General features: G+C 42.3%; 1 protein-coding gene across 1 annotated transcript in view; it reads left to right on the top strand.

Annotated features, from left to right (window-relative positions):
* Positions 1-21,617, top strand: part of abcb6b (ATP binding cassette subfamily B member 6 (LAN blood group) b) — a gene marked incomplete at both ends in the record, with an annotated part of 63,475 nt that overhangs the window by 38,672 nt on the left and 3,186 nt on the right. The window contains 9 exons of the mRNA XM_080412284.1: positions 297-422; positions 2,451-2,527; positions 2,613-2,676; positions 7,082-7,167; positions 11,132-11,189; positions 11,354-11,458; positions 18,833-19,007; positions 19,266-19,378; positions 19,725-19,819. Of these exons, the coding sequence (XP_080268410.1) occupies positions 297-422; positions 2,451-2,527; positions 2,613-2,676; positions 7,082-7,167; positions 11,132-11,189; positions 11,354-11,458; positions 18,833-19,007; positions 19,266-19,378; positions 19,725-19,819 (899 nt within the window). The remainder of the gene's footprint in view (positions 1-296; positions 423-2,450; positions 2,528-2,612; positions 2,677-7,081; positions 7,168-11,131; positions 11,190-11,353; positions 11,459-18,832; positions 19,008-19,265; positions 19,379-19,724; positions 19,820-21,617) is intronic.

Below are 21,617 nucleotides of genomic sequence, written 5' to 3'. Positions count from 1 at the left end.
AAGTACAGTACTTGAGTAAATGTACTTAGTTACTTTACACCACTGCAGCTGTGCAGCTTTTGCTCTGTGTGTCCAGATACTGGAGAAGTGTGTATATCTAGTGTGTACATTGTGTGTGTACATTGTGTGTGTACATTGTGTGTGTGTGTGTGTGTGTGCGCTCGCGCGTGTGCGCGCACACACACACACACACACACACACACACACACACACACACACACACACACACACACACACACACACACACACACACACATACACACACATACATATACATGATGGTCTTGTGTTTTCAGGAGAGTGAATGGAAAAGTAATGCTTCTCTGGCGCTGCTGAACCAAACCCAGACACTCATCATCGGCTCAGGTCTACTGGCTGGATCCCTGCTCTGTGCCTACATGGTGACACAGGGACACTTCCAGGTAGGACACAATACATGGTGTAACACAGGGACACTTCCAGGTAGGACACAATACATGGTGTAACACAGGGACGCTTCCAGGTAGGACACAATACATGGTGTAACACAGGGACGCTTCCAGGTAGGACACAATACATGGTGATACAGGGACACTTCCAGGTAGGACACAATACATGGTGACACAGGGACACTTCCAGGTAGGACACAATACATGGTGTAACACAGGGACGCTTCCAGGTAGGACACAATACCCGGTGTAACACAGGGACCCTTCCTGGCAGGGCACAAGACATGGTGTAACACAGGGACACTTCCAGGTAGGACACAGTACCCGGTGTAACACAGGGACACTTCCAGGTAGGACACAAGACATGGTGTAACACAGGGACACTTCCAGGTAGGACACAATACCCGGTGTAACACAGGGACACTTCAAGGTAGGACACAAAACATGGTGTAACAGTTAAGTAGTGTCAAATAGAATGGGACAGATCATACTTGCATATCTATGTTAAAGCGGAACTAGAGAGTCACTGTCTTTTAAATGAATACATTTACATTTTGTCCAATCTGTATTGTAGAGTATTGTGAGATGGAGGATGGCTGATTTAAGCCGTCACACCTGGCCTGAGTGGAACTATAACTGGCCTCAGAGCTGGGTGTGGCTGATCGTTGCACAACAGGAGAAATCAGTCATCTCCACAGACATTCAGAGAGAGCCACTGTCCGGACAGAACACCACCTGCTCTCCCTTGTGAATTGAATGTATACTGTAGCTACAGGATGGTGAGATCTAGTACCACAAAAAAAAAAATAGAACGCAGATCTGCGTTCTTGGCAGCCCACGTATTTATTAAAAATAGAACGCAGATCTGCGTTTTTGGCAGCCAATGTATACAATTAACTTATAATTGGGGTGGTTGTATTTTGTCTTCCTGCTCTTCTATTGAGACATTTAGATCGTGTCAAAGGTCATGTCTCACCTAGACACAGGATCTGACACAATTTTTGGCCGGTGTAGCCGCCCCTATAAGTGGGGTTGGGACACCTCATTAGTACACATTTGCTGTACTGTGATTGGCTCATTAGTACACCCCTAGCTGTACTGTGATTGGCTGACTCTATTGGCTGACTCTATTCAGCACTGTGATTGGCTAGCGAGACACATGATGACATTAATAACCTATAAATAGGACTATGCACTTAAAAAAAAACATTTTTTTTAAAGTGAGCTTCCATCACTGTAATGACCACTGTGCTGACCACACCGCCCACTTCACACTGGGTGTGATTTTTTTGTACCTGATGGTCAAGATTCAATTTATCCCCTGAGCAAGCAGATCAGCTCTATAGAGCACCGAAGTCTGACGTCACTGCCACTAGAGGGCGCTGTTTCACGGGTTTGTGGCTTTATTTTTTGTGTTGAAATCCCCATTTGGGAATCTTAGATCATGTCATATAAGAACTGTGTTCCAAACATAAACACACCACCCTGGCGTTTTTGGGGGGTGGCTCTGCATCGTTTATGATATTCATTCATATTTGATACAGCCTGTTTCTGGCGAAAATGGAATTAATTCTGCCTTAAAAGTCTTAAGAACTACTACTTCCGGGTCTGAAATCACTGTCCCTACAGCAGCCGCGTTCATGGGAAATGTAGTCTTTGGGTTGTTTGACTCGTTTCTAGTGTTTATATTGTGTTACTCTTTGGGTAAATGTGTATACATTTACACCTTCAGTCGATGCTTCATATCCATATGAGTAAAATCGCCAGGGTGGTGTGTTTATTTTTGGAACACAGTTCTTATATGAGGTGATCTAAGATTCCCCAATGAGGATATCAACACAAAAAGTAAAGCCACAAACCTGGGAAAAGCGCCCTCTATTGGCAGTGACGTCAGGACTTCGGTGCTCTATGTCAATTTCAGTACTTAGGAAAAGTACGTAGGAAACTGGGTTCAAATCTGGGGTAGAAGAGGAAAGTTACAATGTAATGTGTATAATATAATGTATGCTTTTCCTCCCTCAGGTTGGAGATTATGTTTTGTTTGGGACCTACATTATCCAGCTGTACACTCCTCTCAACTGGTTTGGTACATACTACAGGTACACTGTATTTATCATAAATAATAATAATAATACTAGTAATAATAATAGTAATTATTCACAGTGTGTGTTTGTGTTTGTTCAGACTCATCCAGAGTGCATTTGTGGACATGGAGAATCTGCTGAATGTGCTGACAGAGCATACAGAGGTACACATTATGAATTCGTTATGAATTAATTAATTAATGTGCTGACAGTTAGATGTTGCTTGATTTTATTAAGGATCCCCATTAGCTGGTGACATAGCAACCAGCTAGTCTTCCTGGGGTCCACATGAAAAAAACAAAAACTAATTAATACAGTGGCAAATACAAAATTATGAAATGTCAGTGCTCAACACACAATACATATTGAAACTAACAAATAAGATAGCTGAAATTACATGTGGGAAAATAAACAGAAAAAAAAAAAAGAAAAAAAAAAGAATACTTTACAGTGTTAAGTAAAATGTAAGATTATTTTTATATTATTTATTTATTTATTTATTTATATATATTTATATTTACTGTAAATGCAGCAGAGGCAGAGGCAGGTTATTCCAAAGAAACAATCATCTATAAATAGAATATCTCCTTAAAGCGTTGGTTCTTGGACCAGGTCATTCAAGCTGCCCATTACTGGAACCTCTAGTGTAATGATCATGCACAGTATTACTATAAACAATCTGATTCTGTATAAAAACAGGAGTTTCATTGCTCATGACTGTGCACAAGTGTATTAAAAGACAACCTATTCTCAACTGTAAACCAGGAGAGGCAGGCATGCATACGGCTCACTTTAGCACGCATTTCCACCAGTCCACCGCCACACAAATATACATTAAATAATTCTTAAGTTAAGAAGTTTGCGACGTCTTTGTTGCAACTGTCCCCTTCATCCCCGCCTGTCGGCGGGTCTGACCCCCCAATGCCCAACATAAAAAAGGCAACACAGTCTATTTATATCCGCACTAACAGGCATCAGTTTTAATCCAATAAGAACACATACAAAAGTGCAGTTGGCCTATGAGCTCTCACATTCACAAAAATTGGGAGAATTCAGAATAATAATATGAAACCAAGTAAACATTATGCTCGCCTTATGGAGCCCACAATTAACGATCAACCAGCTATCAATCAGCAGCAGTTATTAGCGAAAAATGTAACACCAGTCATTCTACTGAAATTGCAATAAATAAAAATGACATGTAGGCTCAGAAACAGATTGGCCAAAAAACTAAAACAAAAAGGATTTTTAAGGATTTTCAAGTGCAGTGCAGGAGGTTCAGCCTGCAGAAAGAGAGAGCGAGGGGGCCGAGAGAGGGGGAGAGAGAGGGGGGAGGGAGAGGGAAGGGAGAGAGAGAGAAAAAGAAAGGCGTGATTATTCCCAGTAGCTGAGATTAATCATAATTTCAATTGCTTTTGCTTGGGTTTGTGTTGTTTTCTCTGTTATGTGGAATCATGTTCTACCTGCGATTCTATTTAAAATTAATATATTAAAACCAGCACTGCAATAATGATATTGATGGTTAATTACTTACCCACGTTAATGCGACGGGTGGGCCTGCATCTGTGCACAAAGCTCTGCGAAGTTTGGTGCAATTGAAGAGAGTTTAATGCGCAAATCCTTCTCAACATCATTCAGTCTTTGCCGATATTTTGTCTTCACTACTGTGAGACCAGAGAATCCAGCCTCGTATAGATAGGTTGTGGCGAAGGGCATTAAAACCCTCAAGGCTTGCTTTGCCAGGTCGGGGTATGCTGTCATTGCATCTGTCCAAAAATCCACAAGTGGCTTTCGTTTGAAACACAGCAGCAGCGCTCCATCAGATGACAGGTCAATCAGCTGTTCCTGCTGTTGTAGTGACAGTTGTGGGACAGGAGGGGAAACTTCAAATGGGTTGCGAATCCACGTTTGAGATGCATCCATAGGTGGGAAATATTTCCGTAACTGCTCAGCGAGCTGGTTGAGATGTTCTGTTATTAGCCCTTTTACAGGTTCACTCATGGCAACTTCGTTTTCCTCCAAGAACGCATGAAGTGAAGGGAAACACAGGAGCATATTCCCACTCACACAGCGAGCCCAGAACCGTAGCTTCTTTATCATGGCCTCGATCTTGTCGTGTGTGTTGAACAGTGTAACACTGACTCCCTGCAAACCTAAATTCAATTCATTCAGAACTGAAAATATGTCAGCCAGATAGGCAAGCTTCTGCAGAAAATCCTCATCATGCAGTTTAGAGGCCAAATGGAACGGGTTGTCTTCAAAGAATTGTTGAAGTTCATGTCGCAGTTCAAAGAGCCTTGTCAATACTTTGCCTCGCGACAACCAGCGCACCTCAGTGTGCAAAAGCAATGCTTTATGTTCACTTCCCATTTCATTGCACAACACAGTAAACAGCCTTGAATTTAGCGGACGAGCTTTGATGAAATGAACTAGTTTCACAGAATCATGGAGGACTGAAAGTAGATCAGCTGGCATGTTTTTTGCAGCGAGGGCCTCCCTGTGAACACTGCAGTGTGACCACACAACGGATGGACAGACTTTCCTGATGTGAGCTATAAGCCCTATATGCTTCCCTGTCATCGACTTTGCCCCATCAGTGCACAATCCAACGCAGCGCGTCCAGTCGATTCCATTGGACCTCATAAAGGCATTCATCAAATTAAAGGTTTCTTCTCCTGTTGTTCGGGTAACAAGAGGCCGACAGAACAAAAAATCCTCCTTCACCGTTCCTTCAAATAGGTAACGAACGTACACCAACAGATTAGCCAGATTTGCCACATCTGTGGACTCATCTACTTGGAGAGAATAAAACTCACAGTTTTTCACGCGACTGACTAACGTAGCCAGGATGTTTTCGGACATCGTATCGATGCGTCTTGACACAGTGTTGTTGGACACGGGGATCATGTCCAATCTTTTAGCTTCTTTCTCTCCAATCATACATTCAACCATATCTTTGGCAACTGGCAGGCACACGTCTTCCACAAGTGTGTGAGGTAGCCCTTTTTTAGCAATTCTGTAACTTGCCAGATAAGAAGCCTTTAGTGCCTTTTTGGTAGAGCCACCACATGAATGAAACTGCAGTTTATTTTGTCTGTCTTTCAACTCTGCCAATTTTGATTTGAAAAATGCAAGGGGTTCTTTAGTTACGTCGGTATGCTTAGTGGTTAAGTGGCGACGTAGATATGAAGGCTTCATGCTGCTGTTAGATAGGACGTCACCGCACATCACACACTGGGGGTCTGGGTGATCCACATCACCAATCCAAGTGATTGGTGATGTGCGCATAGGAGTCGCGCGTCTGTGAACTTTTGGCAGGAAGTCAAGTGCATGTTGGGTACATGATACTTTTTTTTAAATTTTATTATTAGTAAAACTTACGTTTTAAATTTAAAAGTTTCTTCAATTTTATGATTTACACACAGTGAAAATCCCCATTTGAAAAAAAAAGAAAAAAGAAAAGTAAAATAACACCATAGAACCGCCATTAGGCTTTTCAGGTCACGCACCCCCTGGATGCGTGACCTGAAAAGGGGTGCAGAAGGGGTGCGCGCATTTGGGAACCCCTGTCGTAGAGCAATAGTCAAGATGACATAAAACTAAACTTTTAACTATCTGACATAAAAGGGGACGGGCAACAAAAGAAGCACGTTTCCTGTAAATATGAATTTCTCTTCCCATCTTCAAAACGATCTAATTAATATGGCGAGACCAAGACAGAGTGAAATCCAGCATCACTCCAAGGAGTTTGGTACTTCCAACTTGTTGAACTGCCAAATTACACAAGTTTAAATCAAGTATGAGCTTGTAACGGTTTAGCTTTGTTGTTAATGTTTGGGGTGCCAGTTAGGTCAAACCTAACACGAATTTAGTCCAGCTTGGACAAAACACGCTTTTTTAAAAGCCAACCTTACACAGGATTTAAATGCACACTTAGTAGAACCAAATGAACCTTAAAACCTATAACCAGGGATTGATTACCCACAAAAGAATACCTTCAACTCAATAAACAATAGAATGAAACACACAGACACAAAATAACTCAGTTTGACTTAAACAAACGATGTCTCCGTAGACAGACAAGTCTTCTTTCCACCAAAAGAAAAAAACATTGTAACCGCGTCCGTTCAGTAGTTATCAGCAGTTGAATATGGCTTGTTTTCACCAAAAGAAAATAAATCTGAGATAAATGTATTTTTACGCTAGAGCGTCCTCTAGCGTAATCAATAAAAAACACAAGATGACTGTGTTAAGTATGTTATATGATGGTGCAGCGTAATACAATGTCAAATCATCCGCATAAAGAACTGTTGTGGCACATTTGTTTGCAAATAAATACTGAGAAGAGCAAAGGTCCTAGGCAACTTCCCTGTGGGATGCCACACTCTACACCTCTGCTACTGAACAGGAGGTATACATTATCTCTGTACAATATAATCCATATTACAAACATAACAACCCCCACCCCTCTCTCTCTCTCTCTCTCTATCTCCCCCCTCTCTCTCTCTCTCTCTCTCTCTCTCTCTCTCTCTCTCTCTCTCTCTCTCTCTCTCTCTCTCTCTCTCTCAGATAGAGGATGATGTGGATGCTGTTGACCTGGTTCTCAGTTCAGGTCGTGTTCAGTTTGACAGTGTGTCTTTCTGCTACGTCCCTGGGTAGGTAGTGTGCGTGCGTGCGTGCGTGGGTTCCTTTTTTTTCAACTACATCCCTGGGTAGGTACTGGACCGGATCGCAGCCAATTTAAATAATATGTTCAATAGGTAGATATAATATGTTTGACACTGAATGACACTAGAGTGCCAAGCCCATTGTAGTGGCACCATGCCCAGTGCAGTGGCATCATGCCATGCCCATTGTAGTGGCACCATGCCAAGCCCATTGTAGTGGCACCATGCTAAGCCAATTGTAGTGGCATCATGCCATGCCCATTGTAGTGGCACCATGCCAAGCCCATTGTAGTGGCACCATGCCATGCCCATTGTAGTGGCACCATGCATGCCAAGCCCATTGTCTACAACTAGCATGGAAGCTCCTGGAATATTGTCAGTAAACCGTTAAACCAGTCACTGTAAATATGAAATATATAAACCTTTAAACCAGTCACTATAAATATGAAATATATAAACCTTTAAACCAGTCACTATAAATATGAAATATATAAACCTTTAAACCAGTCACTATAAATATGAAATATATAAACCTTTAAACCAGTCACTATAAATATGAAATATATAAACCTCTAAACCAGTCACTATAAATATGAAATATATAAACCTTTAAACCAGTCACTATAAATATGAAATATATAAACCTCTAAACCAGTCACTGTAAATATGAAATATATAAGCGTTTAAACCAGTCACTGTAAATATGAAATATATAAACCTTTAAACTAGTCAATATAAATATATAAACCTTTAAACCAGTCAATAAAGATATGAAATATAGCTGCAAGCAGCAATAAGCGGGTTCGAGGGATAAGGCAGAGGCAGGAAGAGGCAGAGAGAGAGAGAGAGAGAGAGAGAGAGAGAGAGAGAGAGAGAGAGAGAGAGAGAGAGAGAGAGAGAGAGAGAGAGAGAGAGAGAGAGAGAGAGAGAGAGAGAGAGAGAGAGAGAGAGAGAGAGAGAGAGAGAGAGAGAGAGAGGAAGTGAACATGCATTAATTAACAAAGTCATGATTTTTGTTCAGTAAATTATATTTGGACTGGTTAAATTGGGGTTTGAACCAGGGATCTACAGACTGGCAGGTAGACAGTGTACTGACTGAGCCATTGGATAGACAGAATTGGATTTCATGTGTGGTAAGTTATCATACTGCATGGATTGCTTATCATATATATACAAGCTCATAACGTGTCACATTGTAGATCGGCTGTATGTGGTTACTGTAGGTGTTGTATTAATAATTAAATCTGCAAAGTAACAATAACTTAAGCTGTCATATGCTGTAATTGTAGTAGAGTAGAAGTGACAAAAATAGAAAGTAAAGTAAAAGTACCTCAAAATTGTACTGTGCATTGTAAGAATTTGTATTGGTACTTGAGTAAATGTACATAGTTACTTTTCAGCACCATTGAGGAGCCAATGACTGACAGGCTAGGTATCACCAGGTGCACTGATTGCTAGAGTGCAGAGGGACATGGGTTGATATTAATGGTCTTAACTCAAAATGTATATATCACACAGCGTAGATTTTTTGGATTAAATCCGACAGTGATGTAAAACAAAATCTGTAGTGTAAAAGTTGCACGTTCATACAATGTGAATGTATATTGTTTCTTGTGTCTGGGTAGCTCAGTTGGAAAAGCTCTTGACTCTCAACCGCAAGGTCATGGAATCGAGTTCTGGCAAAAGCAACACAGCATGAGTAATCTGGTTCCCTGTTGTATAGAGCATTGTTACAGGTATAGGCTCATGTGTTTGTTAATGTTGCTACCCTTTAAATGGCCATGGCCAATAACGTGGTAAAGTTAAATATTTGAAAAACTACACATTATTTCAAAGAAAAAGCCACCAGGCCACTAATGAGTTGTGACAGGTGTGATTGGTGATGAGTGAGAGCAGGTGAGAGGGGTGGATCCAATCCATGGGAATAGGGGGAAGGTTGCTGACTAGATGACTCTTTTCTACACCCACCCTCACTTAACTTAACCTCAGTAAAACAACAACCTAACCTCAAGAAACACTATTTGTAAAACTAAGAATTCCAAATGATGATCACCTCAACACATTGTTGGGGACAGGGATCGAACCAGCGACCTATGGATTCACAGGTTGCCTCTCTTCTCATTGAGCTAGAGCTATGAACCAAGCCTCTGTTTTGCTAACCACTCTAGATCACTGGTTCACAAAACATTTACCAATAAAGTTTTTTTTTGTCTCCTCGGAATGGAAACATGTGAAAATAGTCGATCTACACGCTCACAACGCGTTGCTCTCTGAAAAGTTGTGAGATTGTAGATCGGCTATTTTCACAAGAAAGTATGTCATACATAAAAAACAACTACTCTCAAAAAAGCACTTCATGTTATTTTTTTTTTAAATTGCACATGTCTGAATTAACAGGGTCATGTTTTGTGCAATGCAATTTCAATGTAAACTGTAATGAGTGGGATTTGAACCAGGGACCTTCGGAACATGAGGCTAACACTTTACTGATCGAGCTATTCAATCCACAGCCTTGGTCAGTGAAAAAGGAGAATCCAACAAAACAAAACAAAAGGGGGAATGAAGTACGTCATACATTGAAAATAACTACTCTCAAATAAGCGTTTCATGTTACATTTATTCATTGATACAGTCATGTTGTGTGCAATGCAATTGAGATGAAGTCTGCATGAGGTGAGACTCGAACCGGCGACCCTGTGGGTGCAAGGCATATGGTTTACCAATAGGCCATTGGACCAACAGACCTGAACTGGTGAAAAAGGAGTTCAAACAGATGACACAGTTTCATGCAAATTGCTCAGAAATCCTGGGTTTAAATGTTTTTCAAACTACTCAATATGGCGGAAAATCTAAGGGCGGAGCTTACTGGTCAAAGTGATAGATGTGTTCCTCATGAGTCAAGGCACATCTGTAAGCAAGTTTCACGGCTGTCGGCCAAACGAGGCATGACTTTTGCCTGTTTAAAGTTTGCATTTAAAAAAAATGCTAATGCTTTGATCAATTGGAATAAGATTGGTTTCAGTATTACTTGGAATGACCCTCTACATTACTGCAAAGTTTCAAAAAAATGTGAGTCTGCATGTATGTGTTAGGGGCAAACGAATAATTTTCATAAAACTGCAATATTCATTGGCTCATAAAAGCTTAATTTTTTCACTTCACTTTCACCGCTTCCCCAGTTTGTCGGCATAGGTCCAAAGCTCATGCGTAAAATGTTTCGTGCTCAAAGATCCCAGGAGGAGATAGATTTTTACTGTTTTTCATATAATTCAAAATGGTGGGAGATCTAAAGGTCAGAGGTCAAAAGTCAGACCGTGAAAGTTGGTAGGCATGAGGAGACGCATGTGTGTATCGAAGTTTCATGGCTGTAGGTCAAACAGGGCATGAGTTGTACCTGTTCAAAGTTGGCATTTTCAATATATTGCTATAGCGCCACCCTTTGGCCAATGGTTTTGAGTTTCGGGCCTTGGCCGTTTGGCATAGCCCTCTACCATATTGCCGAGTTTCGTAAAAAGCGTATGCACGGTTAGGCCAGAACTGCAAAAACGGCGGAAGAACAAGAAAACCAAGGAATGCAATAAGGCTTCGAGCCTGATAGGCCTCGAACCCTTAAATATATAAACCTTTAAACCAGTCAATATAAATATTAAATATATAAACCTTTAAACCAGTCAATATAAATATTAAATATATAAACCTTTAAACCAGTCAATATAAATATTAAATATATAAACCTTTAAACCAGTCAATATACATATGAAATATATAAACCTTTAAACCAGTCAATATAAATATGAAATATATAAACCTTTAAACCAGTCAATATAAATATGAAATGTTACACAACTGCATGGGAGGATGTTTTGTGACATGACCAACCTGTTTTATAATTATGTAAATGAGTACACTTTCATATTTTTTTGTGTGCGTGCGTGTGTGCGCACGTGCACAGGACAGAGGTTCTGAGAGGCGTGTCCTTCACTATGGAGGCGGGGCAGACTGTAGCTCTGGTAGGTTTTGTTTAAACACTTTATAAATTCAGGATGAGTCATTATAATACACTTATTATTCATGGTGAGTCATTATAATACACATTATGCGTGCGTGCGTGTGATTGCATGTGTGCGTGTGTGTGTGTGTGTGCGTGCGTGCGCGTGTGTGTGTGTGTGTGCAGGTAGGACCATCTGGTTCAGGGAAGACCACCGTCCTTCGTCTGTTATTCAGGTTCTACGACCCTCAGACAGGACGCATCCTCATCGATGGACAAGACATCTCTAAGGTACACACACACACGCACGCACACACACGCACACACACACACGCGCGCTAGGATCTCAAAGTCTTAGTACCTTGGCTTGAGTCAGGCTGTAGCTTATCTCTATTCTCTGAGTCAGGCTGTAGCTTGTCTCTATTCTCTGTGTCAGGTTGTAGCTTGTCTCTATTCTCTGAGTCAGGTTGTAGCTTGTCTCTATTCTCTGAGTCAGGCTGTAGCTTGTCTCTATTCTCTGAGTCAGGCTGTAGCTTGTCTCTATTCTCTGAGTCAGGCTGTAGCTTGTCTCTATTCTCGGAGTCAGGCTGTAGCTTGTCTCTTTTCTCTGAGTCAGGCTGTAGCTTGTGTCTATTCTCTGAGTCAGGCTGTAGCTTATCTTGTCTCTATTCTCTGAGTCAGGCTGTAGCTGGTCTTGTCTCTATTCTCTGAGTCAGGTTGTAGCTTGTCCTGTCTCTTTTCTCTGAGTCAGGCTGTAGCTTGTCTCTATTCTCTGAGTCAGGCTGTAGCTTGTCTCTATTCTCTGAGTCAGATTGTAGCTTGTCTTGTATCTATTCTCTGATTCAGGCTGTAGCTTGTCTCTATTCTCTGAGTCAGGTTGTAGCTTAGCTTGTCTCTATTCTCTGTGTCAGGTTGTAGCTTGTCTCTATTCTCTGAGTCAGGTTGTAGCTTGTCTCTATTCTCTGAGTCAGGTTGTAGCTTGTCTCTATTCTCTGAGTCAGGCTGTAGCTTGTCTCTATTCTCTGAGTCAGGCTGTAGCTTGTCTCTATTCTCTGAGTCAGGCTGTAGCTTGTCTCTATTCTCGGAGTCATGCTGTAGCTTGTCTCTTTTCTCTGAGTCAGGCTGTAGCTTGTGTCTATTCTCTGAGTCAGGCTGTAGCTTGTCTTGTCTCTATTCTCTGAGTCAGGCTGTAGCTGGTCTTGTCTCTATTCTCTGAGTCAGGTTGTAGCTTGTCCTGTCTCTTTTCTCTGAGTCAGGCGGTAGCTTGTCTCTATTCTCTGAGTCAGGCAGTAGCTTGTCTCTATTCTCTGAGTCAGGCTGTAGCTTGTCTTGTCTCTATTCTCTGAGTCAGGCTGTAGCTGGTCTTGTCTCTATTCTCTGAGTCAGGTTGTAGCTTGTCCTGTCTCTTTTCTCTGAGTCAGGAGGTAGCTTGTCTCTATTCTCTGAGTCAGGCTGTAGCTTGTCTCTATTCTCTGAGTCAGATTGTAGCTTTTCTTGTATCTATTCTCTGAGTCAGGTTGTAGCTTGTCTATTCTCCAAGTTAGGCTGTAGCTTGTCTCTATTCTCTGAGTCAGGTTGTAGCTTGTCTCTATTCTCTGAGTCAGGTTGTAGCTTGTCTCTATTATCTTAGTCAGGCTGTAGCTTGTCTCTATTCTCTGAGTCAGGTTGTAGCTTGTCTCTATTATCTGAGTCAGGCTGTAGCTTGTCTCTATTCTCTGAGTCAGGCTGTAGCTTGTCTCTATTCTCTGAGTCAGCTTGTAGCTTGTCTCTATTCTCTGAGTCAGGTTGTAGCTTGTCTTGTCTCTATTCTCTGAGTCAGGCTGTAGCTTGTCTTTATTCTCTGAGTCAGGTTGTAGCTTGTCTTGTCTCTATTCTCTGAGTCAGGCTGTAGCTTGTCTCTATTCTCTGAGTCAGGTTGTAGCTTGTCTCTATTCTCTGAGTCAGGTTGTAGCTTGTCTCTATTCTCTGAGTCAAGTTGTAGCTTGTCTCTATTATCTGAGTCAGGCTGTAGCTTGTCTCTATTCTCTGAGTCAGGTTGTAGCTTGTCTCTATTATCTGAGTCAGATTGTAGCTTGTCTCTATTCTCTGAGTCAGGTTGTAGCTTGTCTCTATTCTCTGAGTCAGGTTGTAGCTTGTCTCTATTCTCTGAACATCCTCTCAGTGGTTCTCAAACTTTTTATGTCAAGGACCCCCAAATATATATTTGGCTGTGGACCCTCATTTGAAAAGGTTTTGTGCCAGGAAGAGAAGATTTGTGTTAAAGAATTTAGAGATTATTCAAAATTGTCCAAATTTCATTATTAAAATCTTCAAAAAATAGTACATGTACAAAAACTTGTAGATCTGCTATCTTTGAATAGCCAACGTGAGAAAATGGTAGAAGTGATTGTGATGCTGAATTAACACATTTTGCTGTAGATCGTCTGACTCCCTGCCGTGTGTGTGTGTGTGTGTGTGTGTGTGTGTGTGTGTGTGTGTGTGTGTGTGTGTGTGTGTGTGTGTGTGTGTGTGTGTGTGTGTGTGTGTGTGTGTGTGTGTGTGTGTGTGTGTGTGTGTGTGTGTCTGTGTGTGTGAGTGTGTTGCAGTGAATAAATCATACTAAAAGCTGCTGAATTATGAAACCGCCAGGCCAGACTCCAGGTGTGTGTGTGCGTGTGCGTGTGCTTGTTTGTACACGCCAAGGCTATTATAGTTTTACATTATTCATTCGTTTTTTTTTTATGTTTCATTTCATTTAGACTTTTAGTTTTCAGCTCACAACGCATCACAGTGCAACACAACGCATCACAGTGCAACACAACGCATCACAGCGCAACACAACGCATCACAGCACAACACAACGCATCACAGTGCAACACAACGCATCACAGTGCAACACAACGCATCACAGTGCAACACAACGCATCACAGTGCAACACAACGCATCACAGCGCATCACAATGCATCACAGCGCAACACAATGCATCACAGCGCAACACAACGCATCACAGCGCAACACAACGCATCACAGTGCAACACAATGCATCACAGTGCAACACGTTGCAACATGTTTATGTCTCGCTATTGTTACTTAAAGGAGCCTATGACCCATTGTCAACCTCATCTTCATTATAGCCTGGCATGGCCAGACTAATATCACTACGTAGATATTAGTCTGGGATCTTCATGGCCAGACTAATATCACTATGTAGATATTAGTCTGGGATCTCCATGGCCAGACTAATATCACTATGTAGATATTAGTCTGGGATCTCCATGGCCAGACTAATATCACTATGTAGATATTAGTCTGGGATCTCCATGGCCAGACTAATATCACTACGTCGTAGATATTAGTCTGGGATATCCATGGCCAGACTAATATCACTGCGTACATATTAGTCTGGGATCTCCGTGTGGAACCTGCATTTCCAAGGGGCGGATTAAAAGAAATGCCTCTGGTGATAAACCTGCCCCATATTTGCAGACTGGGCCCTGATTGGTCCCTCACAACTTCGGAGGGAGTGAAATCTAATCACAACTGAGCGGTGCTCAGCCTCTATTGGAATGAAAGGGTCCATTTGGACCCCATATAGGGATCGGGACATTAAGAGGGAATCGGTATGGACCTCTAGTACTGCTGGTTTGATCTCTTACCAGGACCTCTAGTGCTGCTGGTTCAGCTGACAGTAGGACAGCTGAGAGGGAGACAAGGTAGGAGAGACAGACAGTAGGACAGCTGAGAGAGAGACAATGTAGGAGAGACAGATAGTAGGACAGCTGAGAGGGAGACAGTGTAGGAGAGACAGACAGTAGGAGGGAGACAGTGTAGGAGAGACAGACAGTAGGACAGCTGACAGACAGACAGGAGAGATAGACAGTAGGACAACTGAGAGAGAGACAGTGTAGGAGAGACAGACAGTAGGACAGCTGAGAGAGAGACAGTGTAGGAGAGACAGACAGTAGGACAGCTGAGAGGGAGACAGTGTAGGAGAGACAGACAGTAGGACAGCTGAGAGGGAGACAGTGTAGGAGAGACAGACAGTAGGACAGCTGAGAGACAGACAGGAGAGATAGACAGTAGGACAGCTGAGAGAGAGAGACAGTGTAGGAGAGACAGACAGTACAGCTGAGAGGGAGACAGTGTAGAAGAGACAGACAGTAGGACAGCTGAGAGGGAGACAGTGTAGGAGAGACAGACAGTAGGACAGCTGAGAGACAGACATGAGAAATAGACAGTAGGACAGCTGAGAGAGAGACAGTGTAGGAGAGGCAGACAGTAGGACAGCTGAGAGAGAGACAGACAGTAGGACAGCTGAGAGAGAGACAGACAGTAGGACAGCTGAGAGGGAGACAGTGTAGGAGAGACAGACAGTAGGACATCAGGAAGAGGGAGACAGGGACGGAACAGTGAGAGAGGAAGACAGATTGTGTGTAGCATGTCTGTGACCCCAGGCAACATGCATTATACAGTATAGGGTGAACCAAGTCATACAATATGTATGTGTGTGTGTGTGTGTGTGTGTGTGTGTGTGTGTGTGTGTGTGTGTGTGTGTGTGTGTGTGTGTGTGTGTGTGTGTGTGTGTGTGTGTGTGTGTGTGTGTGTGTGTGTGTGTGTGTGTGTGTGTGTGTGTGTGTGTGTGTGTGTGTGTGTGTGTGAGAGAGAGAGAGAGAGTCTAGCCAGAGAAGCAGCCTGTAGGGCTGCAGAATAGTCGTATCGCCTGATATTATCTTAAAAAGGAAGCAATATTGTTGTCGTTGTCTTTATTGGAGGGACCACTCAGGGAGGTCAGGTCGCGATATGGGTTCAGATTAGACCGGTAGCTCTCAAAGTCCCCCAGGGGTCCTTGGGGGGAGGGGTCCAGGGGTTCCATGGGTCCCCAGCAAAATTAGTTAAAAGTACATTTCACTTACAAATAAAATAAAATAAACATTAAAAAAAGATATAAAATAAATGAAAAAAATAATGAAAACAATCCCCCCCCACGCATTAGAAGGACAATATCAGAACTTGTTTTAGAAGAATCTATCATGATTAAAATGGAGTTCGAAGTTACAAACATGTTTGAAAGTGTAATGTCACTTTAATATAGCGTCACAAACATTTTTACCACTTTAACCATATTTTATACGTTGGCTATTTAAGTCTAGGACCTGGCTATGATATGTATGCACTTAATTTAGGAGAGAATATCTCAACTGTTCTTGGCTAATATGATCCCAGGGAACAACTTAGGAACTGTGACTAATTCTCTATCCGGGACGAAATACCCGAAAATGACCACGCCCTTTTTAAAATGACCATAACCGGTGCACTACTTCCAACATGGCTCTATCTGCTAAACCGTTGGAGCTACAGATTTACTGAGGTGCTCAAAATGTTCAGAATAGGCCTACTTATGATTAGGGAAACATAGTAAAGTGTAAAATATCTAATTTGATATTTGACAGAACAGCTAAAAGAAACGTATTACAGTCCAGGGCCATAGGGATATTTTTGCGCAAATCAATCTAAGAGCACCACATTTGTCCCATATGTAACCCAGGGCATGCTCTAATGATTTAGCAAGGGCGCCCGAGCCAGCGACCTTCAGGGTCATCATAGTGACCAAATCCAATATGGCCGCCACCTGACAAAGTTTTTGGCTATAACGTTTGAACCACATTTTGAGCTATGAATGCAAACTCAGTGTCTAAATCATGTTTTTTGACAATTAGAAACATGTTTGAATGCTTATCTTTATGATTTCATCTATCTAGAGGACACTAATTTGATTATCACAAATATGGCCACTATGTTATGAAACAACCAATGTATCTTACGATGTAATTTTATTGAAACAAGAATGATTTAACAGTAGAACTAATTCCTATGATGATAGGCCTACAGCTACAGCTAATACAGTATGTTCAACAATGCTCAGCATAAAGTGTAATACCATTACCATTGACTAGTATGATATCATACAGTACTAGTCACTAGCCACTGTCAGGATTCATCTACTCTGCTGTGGCCACCACGGCTCTTGCCGGCGTACAGTATATGATGATGACCATATACTCCAATCTTTGGACATGGAAAGTCGATCTTTTCACGCTCCAAAGTAAGGGTGACCAGAGTTTCTTTGAGATACCTGCACTCCTCCCACCCAAGCTGCACTGATTCAGCATATCAGAACCTGGGAACCTTACTGGACCCATCTTGCAGATGCCAGTAAAGCTTGCACCATCCTCCTCCACTGTGGCTGCAAAAGTCATGTATTGGACACAGCAAATGCTGCAAAACTGGAGTCTGCTGCACCTCGATATATAGATGTTGTGTGGTTTGGACATTAAAAACAGTCATCACCCGATGAATCAAAAGGACTGAGCACATGCAACTGTGTGTGTGTGTGTGTGTGTGTGTGTGTGTGTGTGTGTGTGTGTGTGTGTGTGTGTGTGTGTGTGTGTGTGTGTGTGTGTGTGTTTTTCTAATGCTCAAAAAGCATTAAGTAGACACCAAGTTTGCCAAAAATGTCACTAAGGTAAGTGAAACACATTTGCAAAACTAATATTTATTTGAAATATGCAAAATAGAGGTCCAGCCACACCCAGTTGTAAAGATAAGCATTCCAACATGTTTCTAATTGTCAAAAAACATGATTTAGACACCACGTTTTCTCATGTATAGCTCATCTGGTTCAAAAGCTTTAGCCAAAACCTTGTTCAGGTGGTGGCCATATTGGATTTGGCCACAATGATGACCCAGAGCATTGCTGGCTCAGGTACCCTTGCTCAATCATTGGCGCATGCCCTGGGTTACATCAATTTAGGTGCTTCTAGACTGATTCACACAAAATTATTCCTATAGCCCTGGACTGTAATATGTTGGCAGTTTATTTTGCGTTTTTTAGCTGTTCTATCATAAAATATCAAATTAGAAATATTACACTTTACTATGTTTCCCTAAAGTATTCTGAACATTTTGAGCGCCTCAGTAAATCTGTAGCTCCAACGGTTTAGCAGATAGAGCCATGTTGGAAGTAGTGCAATTTATGGTTTTATTAAAAAAGAGCGTGGTCATTTTCGGGTATTTCGTCCCAGATAGAGAATTAGTCACAGTTCCTAAGTTGTTCCCTGGGGTCATATTAGCCAAGAACAGTTGAGATATTCTCTCCTAAATTAAGTGCATACATATCTTAGCCAGGTCCTACAAGCAAATCTACAAGCTCACAGTCTCTTCGTGCTGCCCTCTCCATAGTCATACACAGAGAGCTGCCCTCTCCATAGTCATACACAGAGAGCTGCCCTCTCCATAGTCATACACAGAGAGATGCCCTCTCCATAGTCATACACAGAGAGCTGTTCCATAGTCATACACAGAGAGCTAGTCATACACAGAGAGGATCGATGCTGCCCGCTCACCATGCCACCCTCTTCACTCTAGACCAGTGGTGTAAAGTACATTTACTCAAGTACTGTACCTAAGTACAAATTTGAGTACATTTCTACTCCACTACATCTCATAGACTCACAAGAGTAGTAATGCAAACCTGTGTGTGTGTGTGTGTGTGTGTGTGTGTGTGTGTGTGTGTGTGTGTGTGTGTGTGTGTGTGTGTGTGTGTGTGTGTGTGTGTGTGTGTGTGTGTGTGTGTGTGTGTGTGTGTGTGTGTGTGTGTGCGTGTGCATGCTTGCGTGTGTGTTCAGGTGTGCAGGCGGTCTGTGAGGTCACACATCGGCGTGGTTCCCCAGGACACTGTCCTCTTCAACGACACCATCGCCAACAACATCCGCTACGGGCGCGTTACCGCCAGCCGCCAGGAGGTGGAGCTAGCTGCCATCGCTGCTGACATCCACACCAAGATACTGGAGCTGCCGCAAGGTTACTGTGTGTGTGTGTGTGTGTGTGTGTGTGTGTGTGTGTGTGTGTGTGTGTGTGTGTGTGTGTGTGTGGTGATGATGTAAAGTCCAGAGTATTAAAATGGTCTGCATTTATATAGAGCCTCTTATCCAAAGCGATTGCACACACACACACACACACACACACACACACACACACACACACACACACACACACACACACACACACACACACACACACACACTGTGTAACAGAGGGTGTGTGTGTGTGTGTGTGTAGAGTATGACACCCAGGTTGGGGAACGAGGTTTGAAGCTGAGCGGGGGGGAGAAGCAGAGAGTGGCGATCGCCCGAACCATCCTGAAAGACCCTCACATCATCCTACTGGACGAGGTAAAGACCCTCACATCATCCTACTGGACGAGGTAAAGACCCCTTCGTTAAGAATGGAATGTTCCACATCATAAAGACAGTATATACTATCATATACTACAGTCTACTATCATTCTATAAGAATCATCTATTTTGGTTCAATTCAAACAGCATCAACTACAATCTATCACAAATCTTTGGCCAGTGAGCGCTCGGTGCGCCGCCCCGCCCCCGCCCCGCCCCCGCCCTGCCCCCCACCCCGCCCCCTGCCGTCATGGTCACTCTGTCCATCCTGTCATGGTCACTCTTATGGTCACTCTGTCCACTCTGTTATGGTCACTCTGTCCACTCTGTTATGGTCCCACAGGCCACCTCGTCCCTGGACACCGAGACAGAGAGGAACATCCAGGCTTCACTGGCCTCCGTCTGCAGGGGGAGGACCACTATAGTGGTAGCACACAGGTAACTATGAAATCACACAGGATATGGCATCACAGGGGGAGGACCACTACAGTGGTAGCACACAGGTCGTGTACTCAACGAAATGTCAAAAGCATTTCCACTTTGATCCATAGGGGGCACCACAAATGCACAAAATGTGCAAAAAATCGTTTGATGATTGATGAAACAGAGAGGGAGAGGGAGAGGGAAAGAGGGAGAGGGAGAGGGAGAGGGGGAGAGAAAAGTAGACTGTGATGAAAGTGTGACAGGAAGACAAAAGGCAGAGAAAGAGAAGGATGGAGAGGTGAAATAAAAAGCTGATTATACTGATGATGAGATGGAGAGAGTGACATCATACTGCATGATCTGATGATATGAAGATGATCCTATTGTTTACTGAGACTACACTGTCTCTCTGTATTCTATTATCCTATAGTTTACTGAGACACTACACTGTCTCTCTGTATTCTATGATCCTATAGTTTACTGAGACACTACATTGTCTCTCTGTATGCTAGGATCCTATAGTTTACTGAGACACTACACTGTCTCTCTGTTCTATGATCCTATAGTTTACTGAGACACTGCACTGTCTCTCTGTATTCTATGATCCTATAGTTTACTGAGACACTACACTGTCTCTCTGTATTCTATGATCCTATAGTTTACTGAGACACTACACTGTCTCTCTGTATTCTATGATCCTATAGTTTACTGAGACACTACACTGTCTCTCTGCATTCTATGATCCTATAGTTTACTGAGACACTACACTGTTTTTCTACATTCTATGATCCTAGCTTACTGAGACACTACACTGTCTCTCTGTATTCTATGATCCTATAGTTTACTGAGACACTACACTGTCTCTGTATTCTATGATCCTATAGTTTACTGAGACACTACACTGTCTCTCTGTATTCTATGATCCTATAGTTTACTGAGACACTACACTGTCTCTTATATTATATTATATTATATTGTTATATTATTGTCTCTGCCGGAGGCGGAGAGTATGTTTTCGCTTCGTCCCACTGTGTGTTCACCTCCCTCCTAGCCAAGCTAACATTGGTCAAGCTCCACGTGACACGTGTCAATATGTTGACACCAATGCCTTTGATTGGCTAGAGGGACGCATGACGAAATAAAATCCTATAAATAGGTGTGTCACTTCAAAAAGCCATTTATGTTTTTTGAAGTGAGGTAAGACAGGATCAATCAGTCTTGATTGGAACAGTACCTTCCAGTACAAATCACCCGTCCGTGCGTGTGTGTGTGTCCCTCTGAGAACACCTAACATTGGTCAAGCAAAGGCGCAGAAGGCCAAAGCTAAGAAAGCATACTCATCTACAACAGTAACACAGAAGAGGACTATAGAGTTGAATTGATCCCACAACAAGGCCGAAGTCTTAATACTGTAACAATTGGCCACCTTGATCAAATACATTATGTAGCACTAGAGAAAACTGACATAGATCAAACACACCAATCAACTGCTGAAACTGTTCAAGACAATGAAGATGAAGAAGACAGACAAGCATTTGAACAAACCAGTCAATTACGAGGACTCCCATATGACACATTGCTTCAAGAAGAACATTTTTTAGATGCAGACACTACATATTCAGTCGCCCCTGCAGAACACCAAAAACCACGCGCATTCTACCAAGACGACCCGTTCTACCAAGACGCACGGGTCTGCTGGCGGAGACTCTAGTTATTATTTATTATTATTATTATTATTATTATTATTATTATTACACTTATTATTATTATTATTAGTAGTAGTAGTAGTAGTAGTAGTAGTAGTAGTAGTAGT

This window comes from Gymnoscopelus braueri, assembly GCF_963280865.1.
Source record: "Gymnoscopelus braueri genome assembly, chromosome: 18".
In the NCBI taxonomy this organism is placed as follows: Eukaryota; Metazoa; Chordata; class Actinopteri; order Myctophiformes; family Myctophidae; genus Gymnoscopelus; species Gymnoscopelus braueri.
This window is presented reverse-complemented; position numbering and strand designations above follow the sequence as displayed.